Source organism: Pseudonaja textilis, chromosome 3 (genome assembly GCF_049901715.1).
Source record: "Pseudonaja textilis isolate UNSWEBS1 chromosome 3, rPseTex1.2, whole genome shotgun sequence".
NCBI classification, from domain to species: domain Eukaryota; kingdom Metazoa; phylum Chordata; class Lepidosauria; order Squamata; family Elapidae; genus Pseudonaja; species Pseudonaja textilis.
In genome coordinates this window covers 108,965,652-108,980,668 of record NC_141992.1, presented here as the reverse complement: position 1 = coordinate 108,980,668, position 15,017 = coordinate 108,965,652, and the positions used below count along the sequence as shown (strand labels likewise).

At 40.0% G+C, this 15,017-nt stretch overlaps 2 protein-coding genes across 2 annotated transcripts in view; both read left to right on the top strand.

Annotated features, from left to right (window-relative positions):
• The window catches only part of LOC113436464 (protocadherin alpha-5-like), a 203,992-nt gene that overhangs the window by 1,895 nt on the left and 187,080 nt on the right, over positions 1–15,017 (top strand). Inside the window, exon 1 of the mRNA XM_087930570.1 lies at positions 1–646. This exon is cut by the window's left edge and continues 1,895 nt beyond it. Coding sequence (XP_087786696.1) covers positions 1–646 — 646 coding nt within the window. The remainder of the gene's footprint in view (positions 647–15,017) is intronic.
• LOC148126280 (protocadherin alpha-1-like) lies at positions 7,738–10,135 on the top strand. Its single transcript, XM_087928711.1, has one exon. It carries the CDS (start codon positions 7,738–7,740, stop codon positions 10,120–10,122), a length of 2,385 nt encoding a protein of 794 aa, XP_087784837.1. The 3' UTR covers positions 10,123–10,135.

Below are 15,017 nucleotides of genomic sequence, written 5' to 3'. Positions count from 1 at the left end.
CGTGATGCCTGGGCATATTGTAGGGAAGATCCATGCTTTGGATGCAGATTCTGGATACAATGCGTGGCTAAGCTATGAACTGCTTGAAGAAAGCCTTGGTCCATGGACTGTAGGGCAGTATAGTGGTGAGGTGAGTACCAAATATCCTCTGGATGAGTCAGAAGGAAGCAAAATCCAGAGTGTGCTGGTTCTTGTAAAGGATCATGGGAAGCCTCAACTGTCAGCCACAGCCACCTTGAGTGTGTCACTTGTGACAAGTGGTCAGACAATCAAAAGGGATGATAATTTTCAAAGGTCAAGTGAGAGCTTCATGCCCCTGGTGGACTCGATCAACATCTACCTGATCATTGCCATCTGCTCTGTTTCCAGCCTCTTCTTGCTGGCCACTCTCATCTACGTGGTCCTGCGATGCCACTGCAAGGCAAAGGAATCCATGGTTTATGGCCCTGGCATGGCCACCCTGGTGTGTGCCAGTGAAGTGGGCAGCTGGTCCTATTCCAATCGCCACAGCCACATCCTGGCAGGTGTGAGCACAGAGGCTGGTGCCAAGAGTGACCTTATGATTTTCAGTCCCAACATTCCTGTCTTTGCAGATAATGGGGAACTTATCAATGCGGTTGATGTGCCTCCAGATTCTGCTAAAGAGGTGAGTTTGTGGTTTTGGAGTTTTGGACAGTCATTCAATATTGTATTTCTGTTGTATCCCTTTAGGATCAGTCTTGATATCTATCTTTGTACAGTACATTAAGAAAATATTCAGATCCCTTTCACTTTTGTCAATTTTGTTATACGGCAGCCAGATTGTACAGTTGTTGAAATCCATTTTTCCCCCCTCATTAATCTATGGTCAGTACCTCAAAATGAATTTTAGAAATGACTGAAATGATTAAAAAGAAAAAAAACCTGAAATATCACATTGGCATAAGTATTCAGACCCTTCACTCCATACTTTGTTGAAGCATCCTTGGCAGCAATTACAGCCTAGAGTCTTTCTGAGTATGATGCGACAAGCTTTGCACACCTGGATTGGGGGATTTTCTGCCATTCTTCCTTGCAAATCTTCACAAGCTCAGTCAGGTTGGATGGTGACCGTATTGGTGGACAGCTATTTTAAGGTCTCTCCAAGATGTTCAATAGGATTAAAGTCTGGGCTCTGGCTGGGACACTCTAAGTGACTCCTGTGTTATCATGGCTGTGTGCTTCGGATCATTAGGAAGTGAACCTTCAGCCCAGTGTGAAGTCCTGAGTCCTGTGCAACAGGTTTTCATTGAGGACATCCGTATACTTTGTTCCATTCCACTTTTCTTCAACCCTGAGCAGTCTGCCAGACCCTGTGGCTGAAAAACAGCCCACAGAATGATGCTGTCCCCACCATGCTTCACTGTTGGGATGGTATTGGGCAGGTGATGAGCGGTACTTGGGTTCCTTCAGAAATAATGTTTAGAATTGAGGCCAAACAGTTCAATCTTGGTTTCATCAGACCAGAGGATCTTGTTCCTCACAGTTTGAGGGTCCTTTGGGTGCTTTTTTGCAAACTGCAAGTGGGCTTTCATGTGTTTTGCACTAAGGAGAGACTTCCGTCTAGCCACTCTGCCCTAAAGCCCAGATTGGTGGAGGGCTGCAGTGATGGTGTCCTTTTGGAAATCTGTTCCATCTCCACACAAGATCTCTGGAACTCAGTCACAGTAACCATTAGCTTCCTGGTCATCTCTCTTACTAAGGCTCTTTTGCCCAATTGCTCAGTTTGACCGGGTGATCAGCTCTTGGAAGCGTCCTGGATGTGCTAAATTTCTTCCATTTGAGAATTATGGAGGCCACTGTGTTCTTAGGAACCTTCAGTGCAGCAGAAATTTTATTGTAGCTTTCCCCAGATCTGTACCATGCCATAATCCTTTGTCTGAGCCCTTTCAGCAGATTTTTTTGATCTCATGGCTTTTGTTCTGCTACAGTGTGCATTATCAGCTATGAGCCTTCTATGGAGAGATGTATGCCTTTCCAAATCATGTCCAATCAATTTACTGTAGGTCGACTCCAATCAAGGTGTAGGAACATGTCACAAATGATCAAGGGAAATGGGAGGCACCAGAGCTAAATTTCATGTTGTGCTGCCCAACTCACACTCATACATCAGTGTGGTTTATGGAGGGTTTTATTTGTCTTCCCACAGCACTTCTCTTCACCCGGCTTTATAAGTTTCCCAACCGAAGCCATCCATGAGCAAGCCTAGATTTATTCCCAGGCAAAGGCTAATTAGTCCATAACACAAACCGCAAGCTGCTCAAACAGTGTGTCCAATAAATGAAAAAAAAAGCCCTCCCCCAGGCAAAACTTAAAATACATCCACGTTAGTTCACGGGTTATGGTAATCTGTCTGTCTGTCTATCTATCACCCATCCATCTATCCATCCATCTCTAGGATCTATTTATATCTCTCATTTTACATTGACAATAACAGTCGGTAATACCTAAACATGTAAGGTCATAATACATTTGCTAAATCAGGATACTGAGTTGCAAATCTATAATATTTTTTGTAAGGAAATATTTTTGGAATGATAATGGTATTCAAAGATATGCTCCAAAATCGTATTTAATAGTCTGTATGATAGAAATAAATTTGATTCTTCTATTTGTCTAATATTAATTTTATCTGGATTCTAGCAATGTTTGTCGGATGTGGCAACTTTCAGATATTTGGACTTCAAGTCCCAGAATTCTCAGCAACAGGAATTTTTGGAGTTGAAGCCCCTACCCTTTTGAGCTGCAAAGGCTGGGAACTGAAATACTAATCTGTACCTCATAAAGCAGTCAACCAATACATTCTAGAAATCCATTGAGTTTTTCAGGACAATTTTTATCAGGCTAACCTCTTTTAAAAATTAAATAAATTTCCTGTAAGTTGATGGGAATAGGTAGATAAGGTTTTCTTGGGAACAGTATAGATATGCTGTGCCATTTGGCCTTTGGTTAAATGTTCTTATTCTCCAATTTAGTCCATAATAACCGAGATGTCCTCAATCCAAATACTCAAAATATCAAGATGTAACAATTGGAGAACCCATAGGCTTCCAATAGAACATGCATAAAATCTTGAGAGATACAGTTCCAAGACTATCTCCTGATCATTATCACCTTCTAAAGACCCCATAATCCCTTGAGGGGTGGAGATTGGGCAACTGAACAGAGCCGAGTGTTTACTGGCCAGATGTCCTTCCTGTCACCAATGTGCAGTTATATTAAGCAGATATATTCTCTATGTGCCCAGAGAGAGAAATATCTGCCTCTGCCTAGGATTGAACTCCCAGCTTCTTGATTGTGAGGTGAGAGCTCCACCTCTAGGCCACTGCACCAATCCAAGACTTTCTCCTGAGGATTGAAGAAAATAGAAAAAAATATTCTCAAAAAGGTGGATTGAATCATTTCTTAAATAGACGAATCCTTATACACAATGAATTGAAGAGGCTTAAGATCTTGGCTTTCACCAGTTAATTGCTGCAGACATGTAAGTATTGCCTTCATGGTTTGCAAATCTAATTAATTTGTTGTGCCTTTTGTCAAAGTTCATTTATTTGATGGCTACAGAAAGCCAATGTTTGGAAGTAAATCCCAGCATTTGCTCAATCGATCTATTGTTAATATTTCAGTTATGGAAAAAATTACACTGCTTTTTGGTGAAAGTTGGGGCTTCTATTTTAGAAAACTAATATTTATATTTTCCTAAATAAATGTATTAAGACTTCTAGGCATCTGTTAAGGCCAACTTGGGATGCAGAAAAGATAGCAGCATCCTCTGCATAGAATAGAGCAAAAATAGGCTGGTGGATGAGGATAGAAGATGGAAGAGTTAGAAAGAGGCAGGAATATATCACTGGTAACACAATAGAGAAGCAGAAATATATTGCAGCTTAACTTCTTTAAAGATAAAGTGAGCAGACTGTTGCTTATTGCTCCTGCATCTGATTTGCACAAAGGTATTAGCATTTGCATAAAGGTAACAGCATTTTCAGCCTCAATAGGAGAAAACCACACTGCCACCAGCAAGGCAAGCTAACTGTAAGGGAACAAACCTCACATTCACGAGCACTGGTGATATTACGTAATTAGGTAATTAAGTAATAAAAGGTTGCAAGCAAACAACCACCTCAAAAAGCAGCAAGGACTGCATAGTTTATCCCTGAGCTATACATATTGTCTCTTCTGTTGGAAGACAGTAGTCAACAAATGAAGCAAGTGACCTCCTTGACACCCACTCTTGAAAACTGATCAAAAAGCCACTTTCTGGTTGCAGAAGGCAGGATAAAAGAGTTTTTGCCAATCTGGGCTACTTTAAGATGGATAGGTTTCAATTCTAGAATTCTCTAGCCATGGCATAAAGGAGGGCCTCTTGGAAAGCTTGAATGTTCTTTAGCGAGACTATAAGTCAGAGTTACCTCTCAGATAAAAGTTCAGCGATGTCTTGATGAGGCTGACTACCAGCCTTCAGGATAAGATTAAATGACAATCTTTCTCATATTAACATACAATCAAAGGTAGTTGCCTCTGCTGGCTGGAAGTAAGTTCTCTCTCTATATCCCCTGGAGTCAAGCCTTTCAATATCTAGACCCCAAATATCACATCCAGGTGGAATAATCACCAGCCTTCAGAGCTAATGCCTCAGTTTTTGAAGCATGGCAGAATAAAATGAGTGGTCTAATAATGTAAAAAGAAAGTGAGATGTTCAAATGTGGAAGACCGGACTAATCACCCAATTCCCTTCTAAAATGAGACTTACTGGATGAGTTTATTGCACCGGACTTTCCATTTGGACAGTGAGTGTGTTTGTGGGACAGTCAGCAAGATGAGGAGGTTGACTTATTTTACAAAGCACCTGAATATAGGACAAGAAGCAATGGATAGAAGATCATCAAGGGGAAAGTCAACCTGGAACTAAGGAACAATTTCCTGAAAATAATAACAATTAATCAATGGAACAATTTGCCCCCCAGAGTTGTGGGTGCTCTATTACTGGAGGTATGCAAGAAAAGATTGGATGGCCATTTGCACAGGATGCAATAACATATCATGGCTTTCGCAGGGGGTTGACCTAGCAGACCTTCAGGTCCCTTCCAGCCATATGAGTCATGATTTTCTATGTCTTTTATAGTCACAGGTACTATGGTTGTTAGAAATCTTTCTGTGAGGTGTGAATATACACATTGAGTAGAACAATATTTGGGGGCCCAATTTTTAAGTCAAAGACCAACACTAAAGAGTCACAATGAATGAATGAATGAATGAATGGGGATCAGGTACAGAGTTTGGAGGAAATGAGAATGTCTACTTTTCTGGTTTCATGTTGCAGTGAAAAAAAATATATACAGAAGTTATCCAGTTCCAAGAGTTCTAAATTAAACTGTACAGATAAAATTGGGCTCAATCTATTTAGCTTGCCGGTGTGCTATGTTCCAAGATAGCAACTGTACGACAATGTAAAATGTAAAGGTTATAATTGGAGTTAGCCACATTGTTGATCTGGAGGCATCTGAAACAGCTACTGGTAACACCGAACTGGCTAATTGACAAACTACTTAAACGTGAGCTTGGTGGTCTGCCTATTTAAGTAACTCTGTAGTTGGCTTGAAACCATTAATTTAAACAAGTTGATGAACAGCAACTCATCAGACTGGAAGCAAATATGAAAGGTTAGACTGCCATGACCACTACTTGGCAGGAAAATAAGAGCACTCCTGATTTTACATAGTTTAAGCTAGTTCTCCATTTTAAAAATTCATTTAGTATTCAAGAAGATGAAAAAAATACAGAATCCACTGCTCCAAGGCTATAAATTTGAGTATTACCAATTAAGTTGCTTAATGTTCATTTCTGTTGAAATTATTATGTCAGTATCATTATGGGAAGCAAAAGGGGAATAGATTTCTATGATTATTCAATTCCTCATAATTTAAAAAATATTCCTAATGAAAGACTCATTGAGACATCAAACTAAATATTTTGGAAATCCATATGCTTTTCATTTATCTGAATTATTTAAGAACTCCATACTCTAGGCAAGAAACAAAAAATACAAAGGTTATCCAGTTCCAAGAGTTCTAAATGGTACAGCAACTCATCAAGCAAACGTGAAAGGTTAGATTGCCACGACCACTACTTGGCAGGAAAATAAGAGCACTCCTGATTTTACATAGTTTAAAAGAGTCTCCATTTTTTTTTATTCATTTAGTATAATATAATATGAAGAAGTGAAAAAATACAGAATCCACTGCTCCAAGGTTCTAAATTTTGAGTATTTCTCCACTGTAAAAGAATAATATCTTTCAATATATTCCATACTTTGTAAATCTATAATTCTTTGTCCATATAGAAATAACAAAAGATGGTATAATTGAAAATCTGATATCAAAACCATATCAAAAGTAAAGGTAAATGTTTCCCCTGTCCAGTCCACTCTAGGGGCAGTGCTCATCTCCATTTCTTAGTTGAGGGAGCCAACATTGTGCAAAGATAATTCCGTGGTCATGTGGCTAGCACTACTCCATGACAAAGGCACATAAACCACTGTTACCTTCCCATGAAATGGCACCTATCAATCTACTTGCATTTGCATTCTTTCAAAGGACTAAGTGGGCAGGAACTGGGGCAAGTAATGGGAGCTCACCCTGTCATATTAGCGCTTGGTCTCGAACATCGGCTATCATTCAGCGTCTTTAACCACTGAGCCAAATCTATATTATTATCATTATCTATATGCCCCCCCCAAATCTATATTGCTCTTTCTCAAAGCCACATAAAATAAAATATGGATTTTAAACCAAAATGCAAAATAGTGTGGCAAGGGTTGGATTTATTTCCAACTTGGAAATAAAATGGAATTTCCTGACAGTGAGAACTAAGTTAAGCAGTGTAACAGTTTTCCTCCTGGAGCTGAGGATGCTTGGAGGTATACAGGAAAAGATTTGACATTCCTGAATAATTTTAGAGCTCCATACAACGGACAAGAAACAGAAAAGTAACAAGGACAGCATTTCATATTTATTTCTATCTTTTACGTAGCTCTGTGCTTCTGATGTTTTATTATTCCTCATGTTGTTCAAAGTTAGCTCAAATAGTTTGAAGCCAATTCAGTATTCCCTCAAGGGCATCATATTCATGACTTTGAACAATGGATGAGATAAAAGTTGCAGATAATTACATATCTTATTCTGTCCATAGTAAATATATGCTATGACATACAATACAATTTAATTACTCCTTTTTAATGACTGTGCACTATTTAATTAACCTATATTTGGGTTGGTTTTTATATGTATGGTCAGGAATGTACCCAAGCACTGCCTGGATCTGTGCATGAAGACTGGATAATTATTAAAAATTTGTCATAAATACAGAAGGAAAGTCTTTTTCTCCATTTTGACTTTTGGTCACAAGAGGTCGCTATTTCCTAAGGAAACCCTATAAGTGAAACTGAAAATGCAGAACCCCTCCCTTAAAGGGACCAACATTCCTTCCAGCCAGATCCACAAGGGAAATATCAAACAACAGAGAAAGCTCAACAAGCCAGGATTCAACCAATGAATGCATTGCCAGTATGTCTGAGGTAGATGGTCTCTGCTCCTTACATCTTTAAGTCAAGGTATTTACAGAAAAAGAGAAGAGCTTGCTGGTGTTGTGCCTGTGTCTGCAATGCTTACCTGGCCGAAGGGGCTGCTGCAGCTGTTTCTGCTCCACACCGCCTGGAAAATGGGGAGTGGCCAGCTCCATTATTCTGTGCTGGAGGAATCCCAGCACGGTGCCTTTGTGGGCCGCATCGCCCAGGATCTGGAGTTGGAGGTGGGCGAGCTGGTGCCTCGGATGTTCCGGATGCTGTCCAAAGGAGAGAAGGACTATTTTGAGGTAAACCTGCAGAATGGGATCTTGTTTGTAAATTCCCGGATAGACAGGGAGGAGCTGTGTGCCAGGAATGCAGACTGTATTATTCATCTGGAGGTGATTGTAGAGAAACCTGTGAGGTTCTTCCATGTAGAGGTTGAAATCAAAGACATTAATGACAATGCTCCCGTCTTCTCTGCCAGGGAACAGACCCTGAGCATGGCTGAATTTATAACAGCATCTGGTACCCGATTCCTCTTAGATGGAGCCTCTGATGCAGATATTGGTAGTAATTCTTTGTTAACTTACAAACTCAGCCCAAATAAACATTTTGGTCTTGATACAGGAAATGGTGAAGATGCGAGTAAATCTGTAGTTCTTATACTGAAGATACCACTTGACAGAGAGGAGAGCCCTGTGCATCATTTAGTATTGACAGCCACTGATGGGGGTGAACCAAAACTCACAGGAACTGTTCAGCTAGTCATCAATGTGCTGGATGTGAATGACAACCCTCCTGTCTTTAACCAATCTGTTTATAGGGTAAAGTTGCTAGAAAATACAGCTAGCGGGTCATTAGTCCTTACTCTGAATGCTACTGACTTAGATGAAGGAATTAATAGGGAAACCACTTATTATTTTCATGATAGTGCCCCTCCACATGTCACAAAGTTGTTTACTATAAATTCTGATACTGGGGAAATCAGAGTGATTGGAAAATTGGATTACGAAAAAAGTAAGTTCTACGAACTTCCAATTGTAGTAGAAGATAAAGGCATTTCTCAATTATCAGGGCACTGTAAAGTTCTAATTGAAGTGTTGGACATGAATGATAATATTCCAGAATTATCTGTGAATTCTCTCTCTGTGCCATTGCCAGAGGATTCCCCTCCAGGGACTGTGGTAGCCATCGTGAGGGCTTCTGACAGGGATTCTGACAACAATGGAGAAATAAACTGTTTCCTCTGGCCCACTGGAGTACCCTTCAAACTTGAGTCCACATTCAAGAATTACTACTCCCTAATTGTTGGTGCAGTCCTAGATCGAGAGAAGGTGAATGAGTACAGGATGGTTGTGACAGTGGAAGATCAAGGTGTTCCACCACTGTCTTCCAGTCTCACCCTCTTAGTACCTATCAGCGACATAAATGACAATGCTCCAGCTTTCCCACAGCCCTCCTACACAGTCTTTGTGAAGGAGAACAATCCCCCTGGTGCTCACATCTTCACAGTATCTGCCACAGACCCAGACATAGCTGAGAATGCTCTGATCACCTACTGGATAGATGAGAATCTCTGGCCATTGTCAAGCTACATCTCTGTACATTCAGAGAGTGGAAATCTCTATGCTTTGCAGTCCTTGGACTATGAGGAGTTGAAACTGCTGGAGTTCCAGGTGAGAGCCAAGGATGCCGGAATGCCCTCCTTGTGTGGCAATGCGACTGTTCAAGTCTTTGTGATGGATGAGAATGACAATGCACCTGTTGTGCCAGGATCATCAGAAGAGAACCTGATTCTTCTAGTGGTCCCTTTGATGCCTGGGCATATTGTAAGCAAGATCCACGCTTTGGATGCAGATTCTGGATACAATGCATGGCTAAGCTATGAACTGCTTGAAGAAAGCCATGGTCCTTGGACTGTAGGGCAGTTTAGTGGTGAGGTGAGTACCAAATATCCCCTGGATGAGTCAGAAGGAAGCAAAATCCAAAGTGTGCTGGTTCTTGTAAAGGATCATGGGAAGCCTCAACTGTCAGCCACAGCCACCTTGAGTATGTCACTTATGACAAGTGGTCAGACAATCAAAAGGGATGTTAATCTTCAAAGGTCAAGCGAGAGCTTCATGCCCCTGGTGGACTCGATCAACATCTATCTGATCATTGCCATCTGCTCCGTTTCCAGCCTCTTCTTGCTGACCACTCTCATCTATGTGGTCCTGCGATGCCACTGCAAGGCAAAGGAATCCATGGTTTATGGCCCTGGCATGGCCACCCTGGTGTGTGCCAGTGAAGTGGGCAGCTGGTCCTATTCCAATCGCCACAGCCACATCCTGGCAGGTGTGAGCACAGAGGCTGGTGCCAAGAGTGACCTTATGATTTTCAGTCCCAACATTCCTGTCTTTGCAGATAATGGGGAACTTATCAATGGGGTGGATGTACCTCCAGATTCTGATAAAAAGGTGAGTGCAGCTCTAGGAGTCCTTGTCATCCGCTTAGCATCTTATTTCTATGCTTATAATTTTGGATTAGTCTTGGGATAATATTGTTTTGGAATTGTTAGATTTGGACACCGATGGAAAATAAATTGAATTACAAATCACAGATACTTTTTTTATATGAAATATTTTTTCAATTTGAGAAGCTATAGAAAGGTGCAAAAAAGTTTGTAGTTTACTTGACACTAAATCTGTCCTATAATCACAGTGAACATAAGTAGACTCTTCACCTGATATTATCATTACGCCCTGCCAAGCTATTCTTGATCTTTGTCTTTTTTTACAGATGGAAATTAGTGAATTATTTTTCTTTTGTGGATAGTTTTGTTATTTGATGAATCAATTCTCAGTGTGATTTTTGTGACAGTATTTATGTCTGCTCCATGGTTTGGAAACATTTTAAACATTATTAATGTGCTAGACACACTAATTTTATAAGCTTTTTTATATATTGTTGGTAACTTTAGAAATAGAAAGTATAATTTTGTACAGGGGTTAAAAATGGTTTAAAATAATATATTTATAATGCAGCAATTATAACTGGTAAGTGGGTAGTCCTATTCCTGGAATGATAAAATATCACCTTGTACTAGAGCTGTCTACTACATACTAGAATGTTGGATCCTTTTCTCCTGTTTCTGTTGCAATATCTGCAGTGTCACATTTTTTGAGATTAGAAGGAATCAAGTGATCTTCCTACACCAAAGTCCCTCCCTATCCTTACATTCTATAATCCAAATCTTTGAGAATGGCATTAATTTAGCATGTGTTTTGAGACTGGGACTTCGCTGTTTTGGGATTTAGCATGTTCATCAAATATTTTGGAGTCTTGCAAGAATCTATCGCTCAGTCATCAGTGAAAGCTCTCAATTTATAAACTACTTTTCTGATTTTCATGCCCATTACGTTGTCATCTTGTCAGATGTTGCTATTCAGACCTTCCAATTATTTGCTAATATAAATAACAGGAGAGATAGAGGACAACCTTGTCTCATATTCTTTTGAATTTCATATGTTCAATCTCTATTAATGATAATATTTGCTTGCTGTGATGGTTATATTGCCTTAACCCCTTGGATAAATTTCTCTCCAAAATCCATGACTTCCAAAACTTTAAACATAATGTCCCAATTTAAATTATCAAAAGCTTTCCCTGAATCCATAAATGTTAGAGCTGCTTGCTTCACATTATGAAATTGTAAATATTCAATAACATTCAAAACAGTATTCATTCATTCTCTCTAAATTGTCTTTCTGGCAAAAATCCAGGTTGGCCTTAGTGAATGTGACTGTAGAAATATCTTCAATCCTTTTGCTAGTATTGCAGTAAAAAGTTTATAGTACTTGTTTTAATATTGAAATTGGTGTAATTGGTGATTAAAATTGCTAATTTTAATCCTAAGAACATCTTGGCCCTCCTTTGGTAATAACACAATATTAGCTTCTTCCCAACTTTGAGGCATCTTTACATCCCTTAGTACACAATTCATTATACCTTTTAGTGGCTGTAGGAGTTGCTCCTCAAAATATTTGTTATACTGGCTTGTGAGGCCATCTGGACCTGGAGCTTTACCTATTTTCATTTTTTAATACCTTCTGATATTTCAAAGGTGGTTACTGGAATCACGCTGATTCTTCTTGAACTCTCACTACATTTTGCTAGCATCAACCATCGCATCCTTCTTGCCTGCCTGAAGGGATTGGCTCTGGGAGGTACAAGTTGAAAGGGTCTCCTCCTTTCTCTGTGGTTTGGTTCATTTTGAGTTGACAGGAGAGATTAAATCAAATCTGAAGCCTTTAGTGGATGTGGGTACCTCATAACTCTATTGTATACTCTTTTCCCTTTGGTTTAACTACATGAAGGTACTGGGTGAGATCCTCTGATGGTTAGTGAACAGATATCATCAATATATATTAAAAGCCAATTATTTAACATGACCCGAGACTGACCAGACATTATGGTCTGAAGGCTCTGTGGGACTGGATGGAGAGCAAGGTTTAGGCACAATCCTGATAAAACTAATTAGCTAAGAGTTTGGGCACAAACTGAAGCTCCTTAATGTTTTATTTTTTTTACAAGTTTTCACTTAACCATTCAGAATTATGATGGTGCAGAAGGAACAAATGCCCAAAGTTACTGTTGTTATAGCACCCCCAGTCATGTGATTATGATCTGGGTGCTTGGAACCCATTCACATGTACAATTGGTTGCCAGGTGCCCCATGATCATGTCATCACTATTTGCAATTGTTCCTGCTGGCTTCTCCAGAAATTCAATGGGGAAGTCAGCAGGAAAGTTTGCATGCTTCAACCACCTGCCAAGAGGACTCCCTCTCTTTTCTGGACTGGCTGAGAAAGGTCCATCCCAAATGCCAAGCAGAATTTTCAGCCCTGGAGGATTTTCAGCCCCAGAGTTGAGAAACTGGTAGTAACATGGAATGCAAAGTGCCTCCCAGGGAGAGGCCCTGGGAGATGTGGCACAGATCTGTCACAAGCCTCATGCAAGTGTCTCTGCTTTTGGGCTGAAAATTTTGCTTGGATTTAATAGGGATTTTTTAGCTCTCAAAACAGTGAGACACTTGTGTAATCTTTCCTCACCAGGGTTTCTTTTCATTTAATGACCCACAAGATTGGTTAATGACTGCAACTGCAAGTGCCACAATTACCATTGTTGAACAAAAAATTGTAATGATGTCTTGCTTAATGATTGCTTCATTTAACAACAAAGATTCCAGTCTCAATTATGGTAATAAATAAAGAAGTAAATAAAGACCACTAGTCCTTTACCCTTTGGAACTGAAGCACAATTTGGGAATTTCTAGGACTCACGGCTCCTGCTTAAGAATCTGGTGGCAGATGCGCACCTTAGGAGAAATCCAACTTGTATGCCAATTATCTGGAGTGGGAAGTTCTTGAGATAATCACTCATCCTTGGTTATGTAGCATAAGGACTGCTACAATCTATTACCTGTATTATTTTCATGGCATCCGTGGTCTGGAATATCAAACATAGAATTATAGGGCTGGAAGGGACCTCAGAGGTCTTCTAGACCAACTCTCTAGACCAAGGAGATTTTATACTATACTGGAAAATGGCTGTCTATTTTTGAAAACCTCCAGTGATGGCGCACTCACAACTCTGCAAAACGCTATTCCAAAATTTCTCCTTCTAGGTTGGATCTCTGTTTAACAAGCTTCCACCCATTACTTCTTATCCTGCCCTCTGGTGCTTTGGAGAATAAGTCAATACCCACTTCTTTGTGGCAACCCCTTGAGTACTGGAAGAGAGTTATTATGTCCTCCCAATTGACTTCAATAGGTTAATCATCCCCAACTCCCCCAACTGTTAATTGTACAATTTAGCCTTCAGACCCTTTATCATCTTTCTTGCTCTTCTCTGTACACTTTCCTTTTTTTTGTATCATGGTGATAAGAAGTGTTTGCAGTATTCAAAGTCTGGTTTCACTAGTGCATTATAAAATAGCATTATCACTTCTCATGATCTTGATGTTGTATCTCTGTTACTGCAGCCTAGGACTGCATTGGATTTTTGGCAGCCTGCTCATACTTAAGTGGTGGTCCACTAGGACATCTATATCTTTCTCACAAGTCCCAAATACACCACAGCCACAGAATATTGCTGGTCCAGTAATTTAATCACTTAATCAAAGAAAGCAATAAAGTTTGTCTGGCATAATATGCTTTTGACAAACCTATGTTGGATTCTAGTAGTCACTTCGTTCATTACTAGGTACTTACAAATCTTCTGCCTGATTATCTTTTCCAAGATTTTCCCTGATATTGATGTCAAGATGATTAGCCTATAATTTCCTAGATCCATTCCCCCACTTCCTTTTTGTATGTTGGTATCACATCAGCTCTTTTCCAGTTTGAGGTAATTCTGGAGAATGGGATCTTGTTTGTAAATTCCTGGATAGACAGGGAGGAGTTGTATGCCAAGAATGCAGACTGTGTTGTTCATCTGGAAGTGATTGTAGAGGAACCTTTGAGATTCTTCCATGTGGAGATTGAAGTCAAAGATGTTAATGACAGTGCTTCCAGGGAATAGATTCTAAGTATGGCTGAATTACTTTTTACATCTCGTAGAGTACCACAAAGTTATTTAACTGCCAGGTAGTTTTCTAGGAAAAGGCAAATGAAAGTTTTTCTGCATTAAAAAAATATTTTCTAAAGTATTGTTGTTAGTCACAAAGTCATGTCTGACCCATTGTGACCCCATGGACAACATTCCTCCAGGCTTTCCTGCCCTCTACCATGCCCCAGAGTCCATTTAAGTTCACATCAACTGCTTCAGTGACTCCATCCAGCCACCTCATTCTCTGTCATCCCATTCTTGTTTTGCTCAGTCATTCCCAGCATTAGGCTCTTCTGCAGTGAGTCCTTCCTTCTCATTAGGTGGCCAAAGTATTTGAGTTTCATCTTCAGGATCTGGCCTTCTAAAGAGCAGTCAGGGTTAATCTCCTCTAGGACTGACTGGTTTGATTGCCTTGCAGGAGTCTTCTCCAGTACCATAGTTCAAAGGCCTCAATTCTTTGGCGTTCAGCCTTTCTTATGGTCCAACTTTCATAGCCATACATTGCAACTGGAAAAACCATAGCCTTGACTATACAGTAGAACCTCTGGTCACGACTGTAATTCTTTCCATAACTTTGGTTGCAATCTGATTTGGTTGTGACCCAAACCTAATTTTGGAAATGTAGTGCTTACAAAAAAAAAATGGTGCAAAAGGGGAAATCAGCCACAAAAAAATTGTGAATGTTTTGGTCAGAACCTGATTTGGTTGTGGTCAGAAGCGTTCATGACCAGAGGTTCTACTGTACACACTTTTGTTGGCACATTGATGTCTCTGCTCTTTAGTTTGCTGTCTAGATTTGTACAGCTTTCCTCTACAGGAGCAAGCGTCTTTTAATTTCTTGGCT

Bases quoted from the DNA above. Each gene is read 5' to 3' on its own strand.
- LOC148126280 (XM_087928711.1), top strand. From the start codon at position 7,738: ATGGGGAGTGGCCAGCTCCATTATTCTGTGCTGGAGGAATCCCAGCAC.